Source organism: Orcinus orca, chromosome 6, assembly GCF_937001465.1.
Source record: "Orcinus orca chromosome 6, mOrcOrc1.1, whole genome shotgun sequence".
Taxonomy (NCBI): Eukaryota; Metazoa; Chordata; class Mammalia; order Artiodactyla; family Delphinidae; genus Orcinus; species Orcinus orca.
Window position 1 is genome coordinate 77,984,222 of NC_064564.1, and position 26,830 is coordinate 78,011,051.

At 34.6% G+C, this 26,830-nt stretch overlaps 1 protein-coding gene across 5 annotated transcripts in view; it reads left to right on the forward strand.

Annotated features, from left to right (window-relative positions):
* The window catches only part of VPS13A (vacuolar protein sorting 13 homolog A), a 237,539-nt gene that overhangs the window by 62,029 nt on the left and 148,680 nt on the right, over window positions 1-26,830 (forward strand). For all 5 annotated transcript variants that reach the window (XR_004480053.2, XR_004480054.2, XR_007477790.1 and 2 more), the window contains exons 18-22: window positions 3,113-3,302; window positions 3,389-3,503; window positions 7,809-7,945; window positions 9,742-9,874; window positions 12,849-12,966. Coding sequence is in view for 1 of the 5 variants with exons in the window: in XM_004285838.3 (XP_004285886.1) it covers window positions 3,113-3,302; window positions 3,389-3,503; window positions 7,809-7,945; window positions 9,742-9,874; window positions 12,849-12,966 (693 nt within the window). In the remaining 4 variants the exon portion in view is untranslated. The remainder of the gene's footprint in view (window positions 1-3,112; window positions 3,303-3,388; window positions 3,504-7,808; window positions 7,946-9,741; window positions 9,875-12,848; window positions 12,967-26,830) is intronic.

A 26,830-nucleotide genomic window follows, 5' to 3' on the forward strand; every position in this document is an offset into this window, starting at 1 on the left:
CAGGTCTAATGACAACAATTTTTCTCCATTTTTGTTTGTCTGAGGAAGTCTTTATTTCTTCTTTACTTTTGGAGGGAAGGTTCACGGGGTACAGAATTCTAGTTTAGAGTTTTTTGCTCTTACACTTTAAAATATTTGTTATACCCTGTTCTTGCTAGTATGGTCTCTGAGAATGTGGAAGTAATTCTTATCTTTGCTTCTCTATAAATAAGGATTTTTTTCCCCTCTAGATCTTTTTAGGATTTTTTTTCTTTATATTTCATTCTCTGTAGTTTGAAAGTATGCCTAGGTGCAGTGGGTATTTTTTGCTTTTTGTTTTGTATGTTTTGTGGGGTTTTTTTAGCATTTATTCTGCTTGATGTTCTCTGAGCTTCCTAAATCTGCTATTTAGTATCTGATATTAATTTGGAGAAATTCTCAATCATTATTGATTGAAATATTTCTTGTGTTCCTTTCTCTCTTCTCCTTCTGGTATTCCCATTACTTGTACAGTACAACTTTTGTAGTTATGCATGGATATTCTCTTCTGATTTTTTAGAAATGCTTTCTGTATTTTTATGATTTTTTGGATCTATTCTCCAGCTCAGGGATTTCCTTAGCTGTGCAACTGTGCAGTCTCCTAATAAACCCATCAAAGTCATTCTTGTTACAGTGATTTTTATCTTTAGCATTCATTTTTGGTTTTCTTAGGATTTCCATCCCTCTGTTTACATTGTTCATCTGTTCTTGCAGATTGTCTACTTTATCTGTTAGACATATTAACCGTTGGACATATTAATTGTAGTTGCTTTAAATTTCTAGTCATGTAATTCCAGCATCCCTGCCATGTTTGGTTCTGATGCTTGCTCTGTCACTTCAAATTGTGTTTTTTGCCTTTTTGTATGCCTTGTTATTTTTTCCTGATAGCCAGACATTATATACTGGGTAAAAGGAATTGCTGTAAATAGGTCCTTAATAATTTGGTTATAAGATGTGGGAGAAAGGGAAGAGTTCTGTAGTTCTGTGATGAGCTCTCAGTCTTTGAATGAGCCTGTGCTTCTGTACTGTGAACTTAACAAGAGTTTCTCAGTTTTTTTCCCTACCCCCTTAGGGGGATAGAATGGGTAGTATGGGCTGGAGTTGGGTATTTCCCTCCCCCCATATGGAGTGGTAGACTTGACTGGAGTTGGATATTTCCCTTCCCTTGGTCATTTTGGCTCTGATAATACCCCATTAGGTAAGGCTCTAGTTAACTCGTTTCTCCAGAGGGCAGGCCTTGCTAAGAACAATAGAGTGCTCTGGCATATTTTTAAATGGTTCATCGTCCTCTCCACTTGCCTGAGGAGGGGATATTTCTCCAATATTTACTGTGGGAACCTGGTCGAATTCTTGGAGGTGTATCTCAAATTATTTGGGGGACTCCCCTGTGGCTGGGTCCCCTTAGAGTTTTTTATTTTAATTAATTTTCATTGGAGTATAGTTGCTTTACAATATTGTGTTACTTTCTGATGTACAGTAAAGTGAATCAGTTATATGTATATACATATATCCACTCTTTTTAAAATTTCCTTCACATTTAGGTCACCACAGATCATTGAGTAGGGTTCCCTATGCTAAACAGTAGGTTCTCATTAGTTATCTATTTTATACATAGTAGTGTATATATGTCAATCTCAATCTCCCAATTCGTCCCCCTTCTCCCCTCTCCTTAGTGACCATAAGGTCTCTACATCTGTGACTTTCTGCTTTGCCAATAAGTTCACCTGTACCATTTTTCTAGATTCCACGTATAAGTGATATTATACAGTATTTGTTTTTCTCTTTCTGACTTACTTCGCTCTGTATGACAATCTCTAGGTCCATTCATGTCTCCACAAATGGCACTGTTTCATTCCTTTTTATGGCTGAGTAATATTCCATTGTATATATGTATCATGTCTTCTTTATCCATTCCTCTGTCAGTGGACATTTAGGTTGCTTCTGTGTCCTGGCTATTGTAACTAGTGCTGCAGTGAACATCAGGGTGCATGCATCCTTTCCAATTATGGTTTTCTCTGGATATATGCCTAGGAGTGGGATTGCTGGGTCATCTGGTAGCTCTATTTTTAGTTTTTTAAGGAACCTGCATACAATTCTCCATAGTGGCTGTACCAATTTACATTCCCAGCAGCAGTGTAGGAAGGTTCCCTTTCCTTCACACTCTCTCCAACATTTATTGTTTGTCGATTTTTTGATGATGGCCATTCTGCCCGGTGTCAGGTAATAGTTCCCTCTGGAGTTTTTAACTCTCAGAGTCGTCCACACTAAGTCTCCAGCAATTCAGTTACAGTTTAGGTTTTCCAACCTTGGCTCTAGTGTCCGTGGTGGTTTCATTTTTGCAGATCTCTGCTCTGGTAAGCCATGACTCCACTCCCTGTCTGTGTCTTCAGTCTTAGGGGCAGCAGTTTGCCCTATGTACTCCCCTCTCTTACATATCGAAGAAGAGTTGTTGATTTTTTGGTTTGTTCAGCCTTTTACTTGTTGTTAATATGGAGTGGTGACTTCAGACTCCTTTCATAGGGAACCAGAAACCCCTGACCCTTCAAAAGCTTCTTAATCTGGAAATCAACATGTGAATAGAGTTCTTTGTGAATTAATCTATGTCAGTTTAGATCTAATAGTTGTGTATTTTCTTCGGTGTGCATGGAATGGAGTAGCAAGAAATGCAAAGTGAAATTTTTTTTTTAATAAATTTATTTTAATTTTTGGCTATGTTGGGTCTTTGTTGCTATGTGCGGGCTTCCTTTAGTTGCAGGAAGTGGGGGCTGCTCTTCGTTGCAGTGTGTGGGCTTCTCGTTGGCAGTGGCTTCTTGTGTTGCGGAGCAGGGGCTCTAGGCGCACGGGCTTCAGTAGTTGTGGCTCGCAGGCTCAGTAGTTGTGGCTCGTGGGCTCAGTAGCTCTGTGGCATGTGGGATCTTCCTGGACCAGGGCTCAAACCCATGTCCGCTGCATTGGCAGGTGGATTCTTAACCACTGCGCTACCAGGGAAGCCCTAAAGTGCAGTTGTTTTTATTTTTATTTTATTATTTTTAATTTGAAAAATACTTTAAAATTGTACTGATTGCTGATTTCTGTCCTATCTTTTTTCATGCAGATTCGAAACCAAAATAGGTTCATTTCATATTACTGGCTTACCAGATAATTCAACAAAACCCCGCCTCCTGTCTTCATTGGATGATGCTGCATCACTCTTGCGAATTATATTTGAGATAAATCCATTAGATGAAACCGTTGCTCAAAGGTGTATCATAGAAGCTGAACCTTTAGAAATGCTATATGATGCAGTAAGCATTTTTGTAATTCCTAAGTTTTAATATATTTCAATTTGCCTTGAGTTTGTGCCTCATGTTAATGATGCTTGTTTTAACAGAGAACAGTAAATAGTATAGTGGAATTCTTCAGACCTCCAAAAGATGTAAATCTAGCACAGCTGACTTCAGTGACTTTGACAAAACTTGAAGAATTTCGTGATAAGACAGCAGCAGGTAAATGCCAGTATTAATGTTGGTGAATTAAGTACTTATCCTATACTAAACTTTCAGTCATGTTATGCTGATTTTGGTAAAGTATTTTTTGAGTTTATATTTCTAGACTAGATACAGTTTTAGTTGAAGCTAATTTGGTACCTTTATATTTAAATTTAGATATAATGATAATCATTTCTTACACTTAGAAAAGTCTAACCTATGTACCACATTCAAGTTAATTGCAAAATTTTTTTAGGATTTTTGAAATTCTGTTTATGACAGAAACTGGCCTGTCATTTTCCTTTCTTGTAATGACTTCCAGATTTTAGTATATTGGCCTCAGAAAATAAAAGTTCCATCCTTTATTCTTTGGAGAATTTGTGTAAGATTGGTTTGTTCAGCCAATTGATTTGTTGGGTCTCATTTCTTCTTTCAGTGTTTGGCATAATTTGGGTTTGGAGATTTCTTTGGGGGAGATTTTAAATTAGAGATTCCATTTTCAAAATACAGTGGACTATAGAGATGATCTCTGTGGTTTTTAATGCTTTGTAGTTTGTTGAGACTTGCTTTCTGGCTCAATATATGGTAATTTTAAAAATATTCCATATATGTTTGAAAAGCATATCTTTTTAATATCTATACATATCCTTTAAGTCACATTTGTTTATCATGTACTTCAAATCTTTTGTATCCTTACTGGATTTTTTTCCTTCTTGTTTCACCATATTCTAACAGTTATTTAGAGAAATATATGAAGAACACCAAACTTTCCATTTGAATTTGTCTATTTCATGTAGATCTTTAATTTTCTTCCTTATAAAGTTTGGTGCTATATTAGTTACATGCAGAGATATTTTTTCCCCAATGAACCAAATCTTTTATCTGTATGAAGTTGTCAATATTTTTAGTAATGCTTTAATTTTTTAATATTTTTTCTTTTTTTGTTCTGATATTAGTATGGATATTCTAGGGTTCTTTTGGTTATAATTTGCCTGCTATATGTTTTTTTATTCTTTTACTTACTTTTTCCCTCTATCTTTATTTTTAGATGTGTCATGTCAACAACATATAGTGGGATGTTTTTCAAGCTGTGATACTGACAGTCATATTTCTTGACCTTTCTTTCCTGCCTTTGGATAAATTCTAGCATTACTTCCTCCACTCCCACCCTTGTACCATTTGAAACTTAAATATTCTCTTTCTCTTTTTACTGTAGTAATTAAAACACAAATTTTTGTTGAGATAAAATGTAATAAAACATTTTACCTTCTCCCAGTCATTGCAGGGAACACTTTAGAACACTTGAACTCCTTTCACCATCCTCATTACTTACATGCTATTGTTATTTTTTTCTTGTTTTAACTTCATAGAACAGTTTTTGTTTGTAGAGTCAATGCATTGGTTTATAATTACCTATATATCAGCTACTTTCTTTGCTCTTCATTCCTATTTGAACTTAACACCCTTTATCTGGAATTATTTCCTTTCTTTCGGTAGTTCATTTATACATTGTTTTCTTTATTGAGAGTCTGCTGATGGCAAACTTTTTTGTTTGTTGTATCGTTTGGTTTTGGTCTGAAAGTAATTGTCCTCAGTTTTGAAGGATATTTTTTTACTGGATATGTAATTCAGAGTTGATGATTATATTGTTCTTAGCACACTGAAGTGACCATTCTACTGTCTTTTGGCTCCTGTTACTGATGTTGAAAATTCAGGTGTTAGTGTGTTTGCTGCTTCTTTGTAGATTATCCTTTTTCTTCTACATTTAAGATGTTTTTATCTTTTATATTCTATAGGTTCAGTATGATGTATCCAACTGTGGACCAATCTGAGGATTGGTAGATTTAATTATTTCTAGAAAATCCATCTGGAAAATTTCTAGCCATTAACTCTTCAGATTTTTTTTCTCTTGATTCTCTTCTTCTGGAACTCTGGCTAAATATATTTTAGCTTTTTTTACTCTGTCATTCTTAACTTATATATTTTGTTTTCTTTCCATCTGTTTTTCCTCTATTGCATGCTGGGTAATTTCCTTTAATTTATCTTCTGATTTTTACTGAATCCCTCTTCAGCTGTCTAATGTGCTTAATAATCTTCCCATTGTGTTTAATTTCAATGATTATATTTTCATTTTAGGAATTCTGCTTTGTTATATTTAAAATCTGATTTTTTATTCTTTATAGTTCTCTTTCCCATGGATATATTCAAACGTCTTTTATTTCTTCAAACATTATAAGCACAGTTGACCCTTGAATAATGCGAGAGTTAATCTGTGTATAATCTGCAGTGGGCCGTGTGTATCTGTAGTTCTTCCACATCCCCGGATTCAACCAACCAGACACCATGTAGTAATGTAAATATTTACTTTTGAAAAATATTCTTGTGTAAGTGGACTCACCTGTGTTGTTCAAGGGTCAACTGTATAGTTATTTTATATTGTCTCACCAGATAATTATCTCTTCAGTTCCATTATGTTAAGACTTTTGTGTTTTTATTTCTCCTCTCTTTTATTTCTGCTGTTTCTTATATTCATGTTAACCTTTGTCTTTTTGTTGAGTTTTGATTGTGAGCTGCTCATTTTTATTGGAAAATTATTTGGGAGAATTCCCTGAAGTCTAGGATAAATGGACTTTCATTCAGGGAAGAATTTCATTTTTTCCTGCCAGGTATCTCGAGCATGTTGGTGGGACCACTATCTAAAGTCATTACTTGAGATATTTTGGAATGACAAAAGTTGTGCTACATGTCCACTTGAGGACTGTATTGTGATTATGATTCACAGGGAGACTACCCCTTTTTCCCAGTTTTTCTCAGAGACATTCTTTGCATTCTATGGGTAGGTTTTAGGGACAGGGAGGTTTAACTTCTGGATTACTCTTACTTTGAGTATGTACCTTTTAGATCCCAGATTTATGAAAAGAACTCCTGCTAGACTCCTCATTTTTTTTTTTTTTTGTGGTACGCGGGCCTCTCACTGCTGTGGCCTCTCCTGTTGCGGAGCACAGGCTCTGGACGCGCAGGCTCAGCGGCCATGGCTCATGGGCCCAGCCGCTCTGCGGCATGTGGGATCTTCCTGGACCGGGGCACGAACCCGTGTCCCCTACATCAGCAGGCGGACTCTCAACCACTGCGCCACCAGGGAAGCCCTAGACTCCTCATTTTTGTCATCTGTTCTTTTTCTTTTTTATTTATTTATTTATATTTATTTTTATTTTTGGCTGTGTTGGGTCTTCATTTCTGTGTGTGGGCTTTCTCTAGTTAAGGCGAGCAGGGGCCACTCTTCATCGCGGTGCGCAGGCCTCTCACTGTCACGGCGTCTCTTGTTGCAGAGCACAAGCTCCAGACACACAGGCTCAGTAGTTGTGGCTCACGGGCCTAATTGCTCCGTGGCATGTGGGATCTTCCCAGACCAGGGCTCGAACCCGTGTCCCCTGCATTGGCAGGCAGATTCTCAACCACTGTGCCACCAGGGAAGCCCTGTCATCTGTTCTTTATACTCTGTGAGGCTATGGAAAGGAGTTCCAGAGTTTACCAAGTGCAGAAAATGGTCTCAGGATAAAATTTTTATGGCTCCCATTTAAATCTGTTAGGTTTTCTCTTTCAATTTGATTTTTGGCTTCGTGGATCCTTACTTTCTTGCCTCCTCTTAGTGTTTTTAGTAGGTTTCGTTGTTGCTGTTTGTTTGTTTTGCTTTATATCCAACCATTTTTGTTGCTTTTAGTGGAAGAGTAGGTTTGCCTACCTATTTATTCATGTTACCAAGATTTAGAAATCTAGTTAAATGTTTTAGTATAAGTTCAAGACTTTATCTTAGTTGAAATTCACTTTGGTAGATTCATCCATTTTCATAGAAAGTTCTGGTTGCTTTTTCTGGTTTACATACAGTTTTATTGAAGATGATTTAATAATCCAGGATTTTCATTGTCTCAGAGTAATATAAAGATCAAGTATCATTGTTCAGTATGGTAGAAGTAGCTGTATTAAGTTCATGTATTGGGAAGAATTATATAGATTCTAATATTTCATGTAACTTAATTTTTTTAGATGTGTATCTCCCCAGTTTTCCCAAATTGGGTTTATGGGTCAAAAACTTCTTTTTGAAGAAGTATTCCAGTTTTGTACTCAGTTATATTTAATGAGTATACACATTGACTAACAAATATCTTACTTTATATTGAAAATATTTTGCTCAAGTTTATTTTAAAATTAATACTAATTTCACATTATTTTAAGGTTGTGCTACCAATTCATGTGTTTAATGATTCTCTATTTCTTGAGTAATTTGTGAAAACAATTCATTTTAAAGATTTAACTTTTATGCAGGTCTGCTGTATATTATTGAAACACAGAAAGTTCTTGATCTCAAAATTAATTTGAAGGCTTCATATATTATTATCCCACAAGATGGAATTTTTAACCCTACATCAAATCTGCTTCTTTTGGATCTTGGTCATCTAAAGGTATATACTACTAATAATTATTTTATAATATGACACTTATGGTGTTTCTTTGTTTAAGATGTATTTTGGTTTTTAGAGGTTTGATTTGGTATATTAATTTTTAGCTTAATAGCAGAAACTAGGATTTGAGGAATCTTCCCTTCTGGCAAGTAAAGTGAAGTTTCATTTAATTAGATAGTTTCCCTACATTTCTAATAGGAAAATGACCAATTGAATGCTGAAGGTCAGGGGTGAACCTAAGAATTATATTTATAAAATTTGAGAGTAATGCTTGAGGAGTTTATTTCCTTTTCAATTTAAATTTATTACTTGGTCAATTAAAGTGTGTAGAATGGAAGGGAGTTCTGGAAGTAATCAAATATATATTCATCCTTCTGAAATTTTTTGTGTATATACTTTAGATATTGGCATTTTAATATTTCTATTAAAGAATCCTAAAATTGAGAGATGGTCTTCTTGCATTTTGCTTCTTATTCAGTTATGTATGATTTTTCCCCTCAGTTTTGAGTAGAGAATACTTTTTTTTCGGTGTTTCTAGATCTATGCTGTTCAGTATGGTACCCACTGGCTACATGTATTTGTTTAAGTTGATTAAAATTTTTAAAAATTCAGTTCCTTAGTTACGTTAGCCACATTCAAGTGTTTAATAGTCACAGATGGCTAGTGGCTACTGTATTAGAACAGATGGAGAACAATTCCATCATCATAGAAAGTTCTGTTGGACAGCAGTACTCCAGATCATGAAATGTAGAGGAATAACTTTAACAATTTAAAGACCCAGAAGGGATGGATAATATTGGAATGCTCTTTCTGGCTACCTAACAAATTCGTGCCTTTCCTTAATATTGACATTCTCCTTTATTCTCTCTCTCTCTATATATATATATTTTTTACTCTTCAGTTAGTAATTATGTAGACACTGCTGGATTTACATTTATAATAAAATTTTATACAGATAATTATTCATATTCGAACTTAGTTATGGAATTGGTTTATGGGCAGTACGGTATAGTGGAAACAGCCAGTGGAAAGGTATAGTGGTCAGAAGGGTATCTCTCTAGTTTTATGACCTGAGGCAATTTGCTTAACCTTTTGCCTAAAATTTATTACCTTTCAAATAGATAATCAATTTTGACTGTCTACTTCACATGAACTATGTAAAATAAAGGGAAAAATGTTAAAATAAAAAATATATATACACATACATGTATGTGTGTATACATATATATATATAAATATGAATTAATAAGATCTTTATATACTACTGTGAAGTGATCTCCAGGATACCTGAGTGAAAACAGTAGTATGCATAGTATACCAAGCAAGGGGAAGTACAACTATAACTTGCTTGGGGTTGCATAAATGACAGAGCTGGAACTAAAATTCAGGTACACTAATATTTAATTGTGGACTCTCACGTCTTCTTATAAAGTTATCTAAATATCTGTCATCGTGCCATGGAAACATTTTGTAAGTTATATTTTTCTCTTAATTTTGTTTTTAATAAAAAGGCTTCTTAGCAGATTAAAAAAATTTTTAGATCTATTATTTACCAGGACTGGCTTTGTTCCCCTTTTTTAATATAAATGATTGGAAAATATAACTTAATATGTAAAACTTTATACCTGGCCTTCTCATTATATATGTCATGGATAAAGACATTTCTAATAGTCTTGTAATGTATGTCAGCTTGTGAGTTTATCTCCTCCTATTAAATTTTTATATTATAGTCTGAAAGATAAAAAACTTTATATTTTCATTTTGAAGTAATTTAAACTATTAAAATTATCTTCAAGGTGACAAGTAAAATTCGTTCAGAATTACCAGATTTAAAACAAGGTGGGGCGAAACTTGAAGAGATAATGCATAGAGCTTATGATTCCTTTGATATTCAGCTTACAAGCATACAGCTGCTTTATAGCAGAGTTGGTAAGTATACAGTGCATTATTTGTTGATTGATTTTGCTGAAGTGATTAATTAGGTTTTTAGACAGTTTCTCTGAAGACTTTCATCCTAAATATGTTAGAACTTTTATATTTTTGAATTAGAAGTGATAGTAGATATTTCCTAGGAGCAATATCTCAAGTAGGTGTGATTTTATCCCTCAAGAGACATTGTCAATGTCTAGAGACATTTTTTGTTGTCACGAGTGGGGAGTTGGGGCACTACTAGCATCTAGTGAGTGGAGGTCAGGGATGCTACTAAACCTCAAACAATATGGGCGAAAGCCACCCCACAACAGACTTGGCCCAAATATCAGTAATGCTGAGAGTGAGAAATCCTGATCTATACCAGTAAAGGTTGGAAAGCACTGGCACATATTTAAAGTGATATTTGTATTACACAATGGGATAACCAGAAGAGGCTGCTCAAGGCCAGAGGCAGCCAGCTTAGGGGCTCTGATAGCCCAGGCTGTAAACAGTTACACAAAGACTGCAGAAGGTCGCTATCGTAGGAATACCTTTACCCTATTCACTTTGGTGTACAAATAGGCGTCTCTGATCTGGATCTAGTTTTTTAGTTGAAGTGACCAAAGCCAGAAATTCACTTGTCAGGATCCATTAAAATAGATAGAGAGCCCAGACTAGTTGAGCCCTCTTTCCACTGTCATATTGCTTCTGAATCTCCAGGGTGTTAGTGAACATTGAGATGTGTATATGGTGAAATTTTAATTATCTGAGCTAACTAATAGAAGGAGGAGCAATGAGATCCTAAAGTTACGATTATTAAAAATGTTAGTGTATATAGGACTGGAACATTTGATTTTTTTCTTTAACTGTACTTGCTTTAAGAGTAATGAACTTGGTTTTTATTTTTATCATATTTCAGTTGGTGTAAAAGGAGCCCAGAAGTATAGTGGATGGCAAATGCAAATTGTTTATAGAAAAATCCATAAATTTATTTTCAAGGAATACATTACTATATTTTGGTGTGTTTGATACATTTTGGTAACTGGTTTTCAAAGTCCATGAGCCATACTTAATAGTTAAGATATTGAGATGCTTTGTAAAAAATTGTTTTCAGTATTTCATTATTATTATCTGAAAATTATTGGAATTCCTTGGAGTTGTTTTTGATAAGCATTAACTATTCTTAAATAATTAAATCTTTTGGGGGGCAGGGTTTTTTTTGACATTGGGGTTACTTTATGTAATTGTCATAGACTTCCCTGATAAATACTGAAACACATGCTTCTAAATATCTTATTTTTTTTTTTTTAACATCTTTATTGGGGTATAATTGCTTTACAATGGTGTGTTAGTTTCTGCTTTATAACAAAGTGAATCAGTTATACGTATACATATGTTCCCATATCTCTTCCCTCTTGCGTCTCCCTCCCTCCCCCCCTCCCTATCCCACCCCTCCAGGCTGTCACAAAGCACCGAGCCAATATCCCTGTGCCATGTGGCTGCTTCTCACTAGCTATCTACCTTACTACGTTTGTTAGTGTGTATATGTCCGTGACTCTCTCTCGCCCTGTCACAGCTCACCCTTCCCCCTCCCCATAACCTCAAGTCCGTTCTCTAGGAGGTCTGCGTCTTTATTCCTGCCTTACCCCTAGGTTCTTCATGACATTTTTTTTTTTCCTTAAATTCCATATATATGTGTTAGCATACGGTATTTGTCTTTTTCTTTCTGACTTACTTCACTCTGTATGACAGACTCTAGGTCTATCCACCTCATTACAAATAGCTCAATTTCGTTTCTTTAAATATCTTATATTTTTAATCTGTAAATTGAGAAGTGAAGGAAATATTTGATTTATCTCGGTACTGTTGGAATTTTAAAAATTGTAATAAAGTCCATTTTACTATCTGTCTTCAGGAGTCCAAGCTTTCATTTGCTTGGTTTTCCTTGACTGAAGATTAAACTGACTTATGGTATTATTAGGTTCAAATGGAATAATGTACATGAAACTGCTTTGTATTATATGGATCCCACTAATCTTGTTATAAATTTTAAAAGTTATTTCTTTGTAATATAGACATGTCTTTTAGAAAATCTGGACAATACAGAAAAACAAAAACATCATTCTTTATCCTACTGCTCACACATGAACGTTGTTGATATTTCAGTGGATATCCTTTTGGTGTTTTTTTCAATGTGTGTGCCAATGAATGTATGGGATGTATTTTGTGTGGTGTTTGGGAGTGTTTGTGAATGCGTTTTTAACATGATTTACATAGTTTTATATGCTGACCTCCCTTTCATTTACCAGTAATATTTTGGGCACTTAAATTCATGATTTTTACTGGCTATCTAAAGTTCTAAGGCTATGCTGTCAGTTATTTAGCCATTCCTTTACTGAACATTTAGGCTTGTGACACTGCAGTGAATGTTGCCAGAGGGTTGCATGTTGGCAGACCTGGGTGACAATTTCAGCCTTATCACTCACTAGCTTTTTGACCATAAGCAAGCTGTAAATTCCTCTCAGTCTCATTTTTCTAAAATGGGATGTTATACATCATTGTGAGAATTAAATGAAAATGTAAACATTGCCTAGAACAGTGTCAGTTATAAATCTTAAATGTAACTTTTATTAGTTAATACTGAAGAACTGCACTTTTCCCTACCTTTTTCATTATTGCATCAGAGCCATGTTTTTTGAGTAATGTATGGTTGGCATAGTGATTGCCAAGGATGCACAGTAGATTTGATTAAAGCTATGTTGTTGTTAACATTTTAATAAGCATTTTTCCTATTAAAACATAGAGTCTTTGAAAGGGAAAAGAATTTACCTGCTGAGTATGTGTACCTGGGAATATGGCATTAAGATTATCTAGATGTAGGAAGATTTCCTCATACCATGCACTGTATGACTATGAAGTATTAATGGTAATGTTAGGTTTAGTATGTTTTTCAAATTACACGTGTTAAACACGTACTGTTTTCTGTAATTAGGTGATAATTGGAAAGAAGCACGAAAACTCAGTGTATCCACACAACATATCTTGGTACCTATGCACTTCAATGTGGAACTCTCTAAGGCCATGGTTTTCATGGATATAAGGATGCCCAAGTATGTATTACGTGTTTCATGTGATTGTAGATTTTCTTAGTAGTTATATAGCTAAGAAATGCCATGTTTCATTGATTTTTTTGTAGTAAAATATATATAACAAAATTTACCATTTTTAAGTGTATCATTCAGTGGCATTAAGTACATTCACATTTTTGTCTGACCACTCCACCGTATCAGCTTCACAGACTGGAATTCTACCCATTGCTAAACAATAATACCCCACTCTGTCCTCCCCCAAGTCCATGGCAGTCATCATTCTGTGTTATATCTCTATGAATTTGACTACTCTAGGTACCTCATGTAAGTGGAATCGTACAATATTTCTCCTTTTCTGCCTGGTTTATTTCACATAGCATAAGGTCTTCATGTTGACCCATGTTGTAGTGTATGTCAGAATTTCATTTTTTTTAAGGCCTAATTCCATTGCATGTATATATCATATATTATCCATTCATGGGTTAATGGACATTTGATTGTTGTAATAATGCTGCTGTGAACATCAGTATACAGATATATATCGGAGTCCCTGCTTTAAATTTTGGGGGGTATATATCCAGAAGTGGAATTGCTGGATTATTCTATTTTTAATTTTTTGAGGAACTGTCCTGCTGTTTTCCATAGCAGTTGCACCATTTTATATTCCCATCAGCAATTCACAGGGGTTCCAAATTCTCTTACCTCTTCACCAACACTTGTTATTTTCTCCCTTTCAAAAAAATAATAGCCATCCTAACAGGTGTGAAGTAGTATTTAATTATAGTTTTGAATTGCATTTTCTAATGATTAGTGATGTTGAGCATATTTTCATGTTCTTATTGGCAATTTATATATTTCTTTAGAGAAATGTCTGTTCAGGTCCTTTGCCCACCTTTTAATTAGGTTGTTTGTGTTGTTAAGTTGGAGGTTTGGTTTTTTAAAAATATTTTCCTGGATATTAACTTCTTACCAGATAAAATGATTTGCAAATATTTTCTTTCTTCTTGTGGATTGTCTTATTTATCACTCTTTTGATAGTGTCCTTTGATGCACAAAAGCTATGAATTGTGATTAAGTTTAATTTATCTTTGTTGCCTGTGCTTTTGTTGTCATATCTAAGAAATTATCACCAAATCCAGTGTTTTTCCTGTATATTTTTTTCCGAAGAGTTTTATACTTTTAATGCTTAGGAAACCTTTTTGAGTTAATTTTTGGATGTGGTGTAAGGTAAGGATCCAGCTTTATTCTTTTGCATGTGGATGTGTAGTTTTTTTTCAGCACCATTTGTTAAAAAGACTGGCCTTTCCCTATTGAAGAGTCTTGACACCCTTGTTGAAAATCATTTGACCATATATGTGATGGTTTATTTCTGGGCTTTCTGTTCTGTTCCCTTGGTCTCTGTGTCTGTCTTCATGCCAGTACTACACTGTTTTGATTCCTGTAGCTTTGTAGTAACTTTTGAAATCAGGAAGCATGAGTCATCCAACATTAATCTTTTTCTATATTGATTGGGTGATTTGGGGTCCTTTGAGATTCCTTTTGAACTTTAAGATGGATATTTCTATTTTTAACAACAGGTATCATTGAGATTTTGATATGGATTGCATTGAATCTTCAAATGTTTTCAGTAGTGACATCTTAACATCAGGTCTCCCAATACATGAATACAAGATGTCTTTCCATTTACCTGTGTCTTTTTAAATTTCTTTCAGCATTATTTTGTAGTTTTCAGTGTATGTCTTTTTCTTCATTGGTTGAGTTTATTCTTTTTGATACTATTATAAATGGAATTGTTTTCCTAATTTATTTGTTGGTTAATAGAAACTCAATTGATTTTTCCAAGTTGATTTTGTATCCTGAAACTTGGATGAATTTGTTTATTAGTTCTAACATTTTTTGTGTGTGTGGAATTGTTACAGTTTTCTACATATACGACCACTTCATGTTAGAACAGAGGCAGTTTTACTTCATCCTTTCCAATTTGAATACCTTTTTTTTTCTCTTTGTTGCCTAATTACTCTGGCTAGAATTTCCAATATTATGTTGAATACAAGTAATTTAAGTGGGCATCCTTTATTTTGATCATAGAGTAAAAGCTTCTAGTCTTTTGCATTGAGTGTGCTATGTGTGGTTTCTTCATATATGACCTTTATTATTTTGAGGTAGTTTCCTTCTATTTCTAGTTTTTGAGTATTTTTATTATGGAAATGTGTTGCATTTTCCAAATGCTTTTTCTTCATCAGTTGAGATGATCATGTGTTATTTTGTCCCTTCATTTTGTTAATGTGGTGTATTACACTGATTTGTTTTCATATGTTGAATCATTCTTCTGTTCCAGGGTTAAATCCTGGGTGATGGGTGATGGTGTATAATCTTTTTAACATGCTGTTGAATTTTGTTTGCTCGTGTTTTTTTTGGAGATTTTTGCATCAGTGTTTGTAAGGGATATTGGTCTGTAGTTTTCTTTTCTTGTATTATCTTTGTCTGGTTTTGGTATCAGAGTAATGCTGTCCTTAAAATGAGTTAGGAAGTATTCCTTTCTTTTTAGTTTCCAGGAAGAGTTTGAGAAAAATTTGTGTTAATTCTTTAACTGTTTGGTAGAACTCACTCGTGAAATGTTGTGAGATTTTTGATTACTGATTCACTCTCCATATTAGTTATAGGTCTATCTAGATTTTCTGTTCCTTCAAAATTCAGTGTTGATAGATGTGTGTTTCTAGGAATTTGTCCACTTTATTTAGGTTATCTAATTTGTTGGCATAAAATCCTTCCTTTTTCTGTAGGATTGATAGTGATATCCACACTATCATTTCTGATTTTAGTTGAGTCTTTTCTGTCTTTATCTCCATCTACCTAAAGGTTCTTTAGTTTTGTTCATCTTTTTGAAGAACAAACTCTTTTGTTGATTTTTTTCAATTATTTTTCAATTCTCTATTTTCTCTCTCTCTGCTCTAATCTGTATTTCCTTACTTCTGCTAACTTTTGGTTTAGTTTGCTCCTTTTTATTTCTTTAAGACATGAAGTTAGGTTGCTGATTTGAGATCTTTCTTTTTCAATATAAGTGTTTATAGCTATAAATTTCCCTCAGCACGGTTTTTGCTGTATGCTATAAATTTTGGTATGTTGTGTTTTCATTTTCACTTGTCTCAAGATATTTTTTTATTTCCATGGCGATTTCTTCTTTGACTCATTAACAGTAAATGTGTTAATTTCTACATATTTGTAATTTTACATTTTTCATTCTGCTGTTGATTTCCAGTTTCATTCCATTGTGATTAGAAAGGATGCTTTTTATTCAATCTTTAAAAAATTTTTGAGTCTTGCTTTATGACCTAAAATTCAGTCTATCCTGGAGAATATTCTATATGCATGTATGAAAAAATGTGTATTCTGCTGTTGATGGAGGAGTGTTTTGTTTATGTTTGTTGACAGTGTTGTTCTAGTCCTCTGTTTCCTTATTGATCTTTTTTCTGGTTGTTCTATCAGTTATTGAAAGTGGGGTATTGAAGTCTCATGTTATTGTAGAGCTATTTCTTCCCTCAACTCTGTCAATATTTCATATATTTTTGAGCTCTGATGTTTGGTGCATATATGTTTCTAATTGTTATATCTTCTTGATGAAGTGACTTTTTATTAAATAATGTCTTTTGTCTCTTGTAACAGGTTTTGACCTACAGTCTGGTTTGACTGATACTATAGCCATTCCTGCTTTCTTTTGGATATTATTTGCATAGAATATCTTTCACTTTCAAACTATTTGTGTCCTTAGATCTAAAGTCAGTCTCTTGCAGACATATAGTTTGATCGTTTTTTTTTAAATTCATTCTGTCAATTTATATCTTTGTGAAGTTTAAACCATTATGTTTAAAATAAATACTGATGGGGAACAAATTAATTTTGTCATTTTGTTATTTACTTTCTGTATGTCTTATAGCTTTTTGTCCCTTTTTTCCTCTGTTATGGCCTTCGTTTGTGTTTAGTTGATTTTTTGTTCTGACATGTTTTATTGCCGTTCTCTTTTCCACATATGCACGTTCTATAGATATTTTCTTTTTAGTTATCATGGAAATTACCTATAACATTGTAAAGTTGACAATTTTTAAAAAATTGACACCAACTTAACTTTAATTGCATACAAAAACTCTACTATTTACTGCTCCACCCCCTCCATTTTATGTCATTGATGTCACAAGTTATATCTTTATTATATATTGTACCCATTAGCACAGATTTATATTTTCTAAATCCTGTAGAAAATAAAAGGTGAAGTTAAAATAAAAAATCACAATACTTTATTTTATATTTATCGTGTGTTTGCTTTTACCGAGATCTTTATATTTTATTGTTAGCTGACTGATGCTTTGAGCCCAGTATCCTAAATATAGAAGTCTGTTAAATTAGACTGGACTAGTTAGCTGATTTAGTCCTATAGTTTAAGACCGTAGCTAGCCCTTTCACCTTTTCTTTCCACCAGTAATTATTCTCTCCCTTGCAAGCATTCAAACCTCAGCCACAGATCCATTTTAAAATTTAAAGAAAGACACATCTAACAACTACCAAACAATCTAAGTGAAATTGTTACTAGAGAGGCAAGAAGAGAATGCTCATGTAGCAGTGCTCAAGGTTTTGTGGCTCAAGTATGGATGGAAGGGATAGTAGGAAGTAGTGATAGCCTGGTCTTTTTCCCATATGCTATGTTGCAGACCCGGTTCATACTACTTACTGTTGTCACCATGTGAAAGGAAGAGACCTAAGAGAAACCTACACGCCTTCTTTTTTTTTTTTTTTTGCCTTTCAAATTATAGGACTCAATTCTCTAGAAAACATTGTGCAGTTTACTCTCATTCTCTTAGACTTCCTTATTCAAGAATATCAAACTGGGACTCTGAGTGTCTTAAAGCAGAGGAATGCCAGGAATTTGGTTTGAGAAAGAGAAGAGGAAACAAAACCATTCTATACATTTTGCTGTTGTTTACAATCAAGCATTAGGTATAGGTTAATTTTAGACATGCTTAGGTTCTTTGGCTTCCTTCCCAAATGTCCTCCTGCCTATTTACTGTTGTCTGATATTTCTTTTAAAGTTTGTCAGTATGTGAGAAAGGACAAAGATGTATGTAATTTCCTGTTGCAAACATGTTTACGAATAGATTTTTTTTCAGCATTTTATATTTAAATATGCTAAAATCTAGGATGTTACAGGGTACCAAAAAAAAGTGATATTACTCTGAGAGAAGAAATGGCTAACTTCCCTTGCTTTAGATTGCTCTGTTAATCTATGATTAGGGAGAATTTACGTCCAGTAATGTAGGGAATATGCATAGCGTAGCAGGAATTAAAACAGTTGGTTAAAATGTCTATATATAGACAGATAATGGAATGCAAGAGTATGAGAGATTAATCCAGTGTAACAGTCAGCAAACTTTTTTAAAGGGCTAGATATTAAATGTTTTAGGCTTGAAGTTGTATTGTCTGTCACAACTACTCAACTCTGCTATATTAGCATGAAAGCAGCTATAAACAGTACATAGTAACTGGGCATAGCTGTATTCCAGTTAATACTTTATTTACAAAAATAAGCAGCAGGCTGGATTAATCCATGGCCATATTTTGCCAAACTCTGGTTCAGTGCGTTACACCCAGACGTAACGAATAAAGGCAGAAGACACCAGGAAAGCCTTCTGTACTAGTATTCTTATGATACTAAAATGGCTATAAGTTAGGACCAGAAAATTGTGCCAGAAACAATCACAAGCAGAAACTATAATGATTTAGAAAGATGAAATCTGAGAAGCATTTGATTTCAGTTTTGTAAGTTGTGAGCAATATAAAGTGGATATGACATTATATAAAGTCCTGGAACTCTACAAGTATCAGGCAACTTCCTTTGAAGTTTGAGCTTAAAAAGTTTAAGGCAGATAAAAGGAAATCCTCTGTTATTTGGTAGGTATTATTTTGGCACCTGTCATACTCAGGTTGTTAAGCTGGCATATTTAAAGAAATTGAAAAGTTTAGGTACATTAATGAGACAGATCTATAATATGTACCTGTTAAATTATGTTGTATGGGATTAGTTACAAATACTTAGGTTACTGGAGGTAAAAGAAAGCTTATAATTTTCTCAAGTAATTCAGGTATATTTTTAGCAATCATTGTGTGTGATTGAAAAAGTAAGTTAAAATGCAGGGATAAAAATGGTGAATGAAAACTTATTCTCTGCTTGATATCAGTCTCTTAAAATCATTATTACTTTTTAAAGACTTTCTTCATATTGCAGCAGTTTTAGTGTCACAAAAAAGTTGATAGGAAGCTACAGAGATTGCCCATACACCCCCTGCATCCACCCATGCATAACCTTCCCATTAACAACATCCCCCACCTAGTGGTACATTTGCTAGAATTGATCAACCGACATTTACACATCATAATTACCCAAAGTCTATAGTTTACATTATGGTTCACTCTTGGTGTTGTACCTTGAATGGGTTTGGACAAATGCATAATATGTAGCCATAATTGTGGTATCATATAGAGTTTATCATATAGAGTATTCTTACTGCCCTAGAAATCTTCTATTCATCCCTCCCCTGTCACACTCAAGCCCTAGCAAGCACTGATCTTTTTATTGTGTCCATAGTTTTCCCTTTTTCAGAATGTCATATAGTTGGAATTAGAGAAGAGAAAGCTTTTTCACATGGACATCTTTCACTTAGTAATATGCATTTAAGGTTCCTCCCTGTCATTTCATGACTTGAGAACTCATTTTTTTTTAGTGCTTAATAATATTCCATTATCTGATGTATCACAGTTTATCCATTACCTACTGCAGGACATCTTGGTTGCTTCCAAGTTTTGGTGATAAAATTGGAATATAAAATTTTTGTGGATAAACTTGATTCATATAAAATTATGAGTAAAGCTGTTATAAACATGCATGTGCAGGTTTTTGTGGGGACATAACTTTAAATTCCTTTGGGTAAATATCAAGGAGCACAATTGCTGGGTCATATGGTGAGAGTATCTTTAGTTTTCTAAGAAACTTCCAGACTGTCTTCCAAAGGGGCTATACCCTTTTGCATTTCAGTCAGCAGTAATTGTGAATTCCTGCTGCTCCACATCCTTGCCATTATTTGGTGGTGTCAGTATTCCTGATTTTGGTTATTATAGTAGGTGTGTAGTACTATCTCATTATTCTTATTTTGATTTGTATTTCTCTGATTATACATAATGTGGAACATCTTTGCTTATTTGCTATCTATGTATCTTATTTGATGAGGTGTCTGTTAAGATCTTTGGTCCATTTTTCAACCAGATTGTCTTCTTATTATTCAGCTTTAAGTATTCTTTGAGAGCTCTACCCACCACCAGTACCTACCATCAGGAAACTTGCACAAGCCTCTTAGATAGCCTCATCCACCAGAGGGCAGACAGCAGAAGCAAGAAGAACTACAATCCTGCAGCCTGTGGAACAAAAACCACATTCACAGAAGGATAGACAAAATGAAAAGTCAGAGGGCTATGTACCAGATGAAGGAACGAGATAAAACCCAGAAAAATAACTAAATGAAATGGAAATAGGCAACCCTCCAGAAAAAGAATTCAGAATAATGATAGTGAAGATGATCCAAGACCTCGGAAAAAGAACGGAGGCAAAGGTCGAGAAGATGCAAGAAATGTTTAACAAAGACCTAGAAGAATTAAAGAACAGTTAGAAGAATTAAAGAACAAACAAACAGAGACGAACAATACAATAACTGAAATGAAAAATACACTAGAAGGAATCAATAGCAGAATAACTGAGGCAGAAGAATGGATAAGTGACCTGGAAGACAAAATGGTGGAATTCACTGCCGTGGAACAGAATAAAGAAAAAAGAATGAAAAGAAATGAAGACAGCCTACAGCCTAAGAGACCTCTGGGACAACATTAAATGCAACAATTCACATTATAGGGGTCCCAGAAGGAGAAGAAAGAAAGGACCTGAGAAAATATGAGAAGAGATTATAGTCAAAAACTTCCCTAACATGGGAAAGGAAATAGCCACCCAAGTCCAGGAAGCGCAGAGAGTCCCAGGCAGGATAAACCCAAGGAGAAAAATGCCGAGACACATAGTAATTAAATTGACAAAAATTAAAGACAAAGAAAAATTATTGAAAGCAGCAAGGGAAAAACGAAAAATAACATACAAGGGAACTCCCATAAGGTTAACAGCTGATTTCTCAGCAGAAACTCTACAAGCCAGAAGGGAGTGGCGTGACATATTTAAAGTGATGAAAGGGAAGACCTACAACCAAGATTACTCTACCCGGCAAGGATCTCATTCAGATTCTACGGAGAAATCAAAAGCTTTACAGACAAACAAAAGCTAAGAGAATTCAGCACCACCGAACCAGCTCTACAACAAATGCTAAAGGAACTTCTCTAAGTGGGTAACACAAGAGAAGAAAAGGACTTACAATAACAAACCCATAACAATTAAGAAAATGGTAATAGGAACATACATAACGATAATTACCTTAAACGTGAATGGATTTAATGCTCCAAACAAAAGACACAGGTTTGCTGAAGGGATACAAAAACAAGACCCATATATATATGCTGGGGACACATAAAGACCGAAAGGGGATGGAAAAAGATATTCCATGCAAATGGAAATCAAAAGAAAGCTGGAGTAGCAGTACTCATATCGGATAAGATAGACTTTAAAATAAAGAATGTTACAAGAGACAAGGAAGGACACTACATAATGATGAAGGGATCAATCCAAGAAGAAGATATAATAATTATAAATATATATACACACAACACAGGAGCATCTCAATATATGAGGCAACTGCTAACAGCTATAAAAGAGGAAATAGACAGTAGCACAATAATAGTGGGGGACTTTAACACCTCAGTTACACCAATGGACAGATCATCCAAACAGAAAATTAATAAGGAAACACAAGCTTTAAATGACATAATAGACCAGATAGATTTAATTGATATTTATAGGACATTCCATCCAAAACCAGCAGATTACACTTTCTTCTCAAGTGTGCACAGAACATTCTCCAGGTTAGATCATATCTTGGGTCACAAATCAGCCTCAGTAAATTTAAGAAAATTGAAATCAAATCAATTATCTTTTCTGACCACAACACTATGAGATTAGAAATAATTACAGGGAAAGAAACGTAAAAAACACAAACACATGGAGGCTAAAGAATATGTTACTAAACAACCAAGAGATCACTGAAGAAACCAAACAGGAAGTCAAGAAATACCTAGAGACAAATTACAATGAAAACACGACGATCCAAAACCTATGGGATGCAGCAAAAGGAGTTCTAACAGGGAAGTTTATAGCAATACAAGCCTACCTCAAGAAACAAGCAAAATATCAAACAATCAAACCTTACACCTAAAGGAACCAGAGAAAGAAGAACAAACAAAACCCAAAGTTAACAGAAGTAAAGAAATCATAAAGATCAGAGCAGAAATAAATGAAATAGAAACAAAACAATTAGCAAAGATCAATAAAACTAAAAGCTGGTTCTTTGAGAAGATAAAACAAAATTGATAAACAATTAGCCAGACTCATCAAGACAAAGAAGGAGAGGACTCAAATCAATAAAATTAGAAATGAAAAAGGAGAAGTTACAACAGACACCGCAGAAATCCAAACCTTCCTAAGAGACTACTAAAAGCAACTCAATGCCAATAAAACGGACAACCTGGAAGAAATGGACAAATTCTTAGAAAGGTATAACCTTCCAAGACTGAACCAGGAAGAAACAGAAAATATGAACAGACCAATCACAAGTAATGCAATTGAAACTGTGATTAAAAATCTTCCAAAAACCAAAAGCCCAGGACCAGATGGCTTCACAGGTGAATTCTATCAGCCATTTAGAGAAGAGCTAACACCCATCCTTCTCAAAGGCTTCCAAAAAATTGCAGAGGAAGGAACACTCCCAAACTCATTCTATTCTTTGAGGCCACCATCACCCTGATACCAAAAAGCAGACAAGATCCTAGAAAAAAAGAGAATTACAGACCAATATCACTGATGAATATAGATGCAAAAATCCTCAACAAAATACTAGCAAACAGAATCCAACAACACATTAAAAGGATCATACACCATCATCAAGTAGGATTTATCCCAGAGATGCAAGGATTCTTCATCATACGCAAATTAATCAATGTGATACACCATATTAACAAACGGAAGAATAAAAACCATATGATCATCTCAGTAGATGAAGAGAAAGCTTTTGACAAAATTCAACACCCATTTATGATAAAAACTCTTCAGAAAGTGGGCATAGAAGGAACCTACCTCAACATAATAAAGGCCATACATGAGAAACCCACAGCAAACCTCATTCTCAATGGTGAAAAACTGAAAGCATTTACTCTGAGATCAGGAGCAAGACAAGGATGTCCACTCTCGCCACTATTATTCAACATAGTTTTGGAAGTCCTAGCCATGGCAATCAGAGAAGAAAAAGAAATAAAAGGAATACAAATTAGAAAAGAAGAAGTAAAACTATCACTGTTTGCAGATGACATGATACTATACATAGAGAATCCTAAAGATGCCACCAGAAAACTACTAGAGCTAATCAATTAATTTGGTAAAGTTGCAGTATACAAAATTAATGCACAGAAATCTCTTGCATTCCTATACACTCATGATGAAAAATCTGAAAGAGAAATTAAGGAAACACTCCCATTTACCATTGCAACAAAAAGAATAAAATACCTAGGAATAAACCTACCTAGGGAGAAAAAGGACCTGTATGCAGAAAACTATAAGACACTGATTAAAGAAATTAAAGATGATTCAAACAGTTGGAGAGATATACAATGTTCTTGGATTGGAAGACTCAATATTGTGAAAATGACCGTACTACCCAAAGCAATCTCCAGATTCAATGCAATCCCTATCAAATTAACAATGGCATTTTTTACAGAACTAGAACAAAAAATATTAAAATTTGTAATGGAGACACAAAAGACCTCGAATAGCCAAAGCAGTCTTGAGGGAAAAAAACGGAGCTGGAGGGATCAGACTCCCTGACTTCGGACTATACTACAAAGCTACGGTGATCAGGACACTATGGTACTGACACTAAAACAGAAATATAGATCAATGGAACAGGATAGAAAGCCCAGAGATAAACCTACGCGCCTATGGCCACCTAATCTATGACAAGGGAGGCAAGGATATACAGTGGAGAAAAGACAGTCTCTTCAATAAGTGGTGCTGGGAAAACTGGACAGGTACATGTAAAAGAATGAAATTAGAACACTCCCTAACACCATACACAAAAATAAACTCAAAATGGATTAGAGAGCTAAATGTAAGACTGGGCACTGTAAAACTCTTAGAGGAAAAATTAGGAAGAACACTCTTTGACATAAATCACAGCAAGATCTTTTTTGATCCACCTCCTAGAGTAATGGAAATAAAAACAAAAATAAACAAATGGGACCTAATGAAACTTAAAAGCTTTTGCACAGCAAAGGAAACCAGAAAGAAGATGAAAAGACAACCCTCAGAATGGGAGAAAGTATTTGCAAATGAGTCATCAGACAAAGGATTAATCTCCAAAATATATAAACAGCTCATGCAGCTCAATATTAAAAAAGAAACAACCCGATCCAAAAATGGGCAGAAGACCTAAATAGACATTTCTCCAAAGAAGACATACAGATGGCCAAGAAGCACATGAGAAGTTGCTCAACATCACTAATCATTAGAGAAATGAAAATCAAAACTACAATGAGATATCACCTCACACCAGTTAGGATGGCCATCATCAGAAAATCTACAAACAACAAATGCTGGACAGGGTGTGGAGAAAAGGGAACCCTCTTGCACTATTGGTGGGAATGTAAATTGATATAGCCACTATGGAGGACAGTATAGAGGTTCCTTATAAAACTAAAAATCGAATTATCATATGACCCAGCAATCCCACTACTGGGCATATACCCAGAGAAAACCATAGTTCAGAAAGATACATGCACCCCAGTGTTCATTGCAGCACTATTTACAATAGCCAGGTCATGGAAGCAACCTAAATGCCCATCGACAGATGACTGGATAAAGAAGATGTGGTACATATATACAATGGAATATTACTCAGCCATTAAAAGGAACGAAATTGGGTCATTTGTAGAGACGTGGATGGATCTAGAGACTGTCATACAGAGTGAAGTAAGTCAGAAAGAGAAAAACAAATATCGTATATTAACGTATATATGTGGAACCTAGAAAAATGGTACAGGTGAACCGTTTTGCAGGGCAGAAGTAGAGACACAGATGTAGAGAACAAACGTATGGACACCAAAGGGGGAAAGTGGCGGGGGGTGGGGGTGGGATGAATTGGGAGATTGGGATTGACATGTATACACTGATGTGTATAAAATGGGTAACTAATAAGAACCTGCTATATAAGAAAATAAACTTAAATTTTTTTGAACTTTTTGGATAATAGTCCTTTATGAGTTCTATCTTTTGCAAATATTTTCTCCCACTCTGTGGCTTGTCTTCTAAATCTCTTGGCATTGTCTTTTGTAGAGCAGAAGTTTTTAATTTTTTTGGCCCCGGCATGTGGGATCTTAGTTCCCCGAACAGGGATCAAACCTGTGCCCTCTGCAGTGCAAGTGTGGTGTCTTAACCACTGGACTGCCAGGGAAGTCCCAGAAGTTTATAATTTTAACCAAATCCAGCTTATCAATTATTTTTTTCATAAATTGTGCCTTTGTGTTGTATCTAAAAAGTGATCATCTAAAAAGTATCTAAAAAGGTCATCTAAGTTTTCTTTGATTTATCTTTTTGGAGTTTTATAGTATTGCATTTTAAATTTAGGTCTGTGATCCACTTTGTATTAGCTTTTGTGAAGGGTGTAAGGCCTGTCTGAATTAATTTTTGCATGTGGATATTCATTTATTCCAGCACCATTTGTTGAAGAGAATGTCTTTGCTCCATTATTTTGCCTTTGCTCCTTTGTCAGCGATTCAGTAGACTATATTTATGGAGGTCTGTATCTGCACTCTCTGTTCTGTTCCATTGTTCTCTTCCATTGATCTGTTTGTCTATTCTTTTGCCAATAGCACAGCGTCTTGCTTACTGTAGCTTTACAGTAAGTCTTGAGTCAGGGAATATCAACCCTCCAACCTTGCTCTTCTTCAGTATTATGTTGGCTATTCTGGGTCTTCTGCCCCTCCATTTAAACTTTAGAATCAGTTTGTCAATATCCATTAAATAACTTGATGGGATTTTGATTGTGATTGCATGGAATCTATATAGATCAGTTTGGGATGAGCTGACATCTTGACAGATTGAATCTTCCTACCCTTAAATGTGGAATATTTCTTCATTTATTTAGTTCTTAATATATTATCAGAGTTTTACAGTTTTCCTCATACAGATCTTGTATTTATTTTGTTAGATTTATACCTAAGTATTACTTTCTTGGGGTGCTAATGTAAATGGTATTGTATTTTTAATTTTAGATTATACTTGTCCATTGTTGGTATATAAGAAAGTAATTCACTATTACATATTAACCTCATATCCTACAACTTTGCTGTATTGGCTTATTAGTTTCAGGAATTTTTTTCTAGATAATTTACATAGATGATCGTGTCATCTGTGAACAAAGACAGTTTTATGTCTTCTTTACCAATCTGTATGCTTTTTGTTTTCTTTTCTTGGCTTACTGCATTTAAGGACTTCCAGTGTGATGTTGAAATGGAGTGGTGAGAGGGATATCTTTGTTTTGCACCTAATCTTAGTGGGAAAACATTGAGTTTCTCACTGTTAAGTATGATGTTAGTTGTAAGTTTTTCAAAGATATTCGTCATCAAGTTGAGGTAGTTCTTCTAT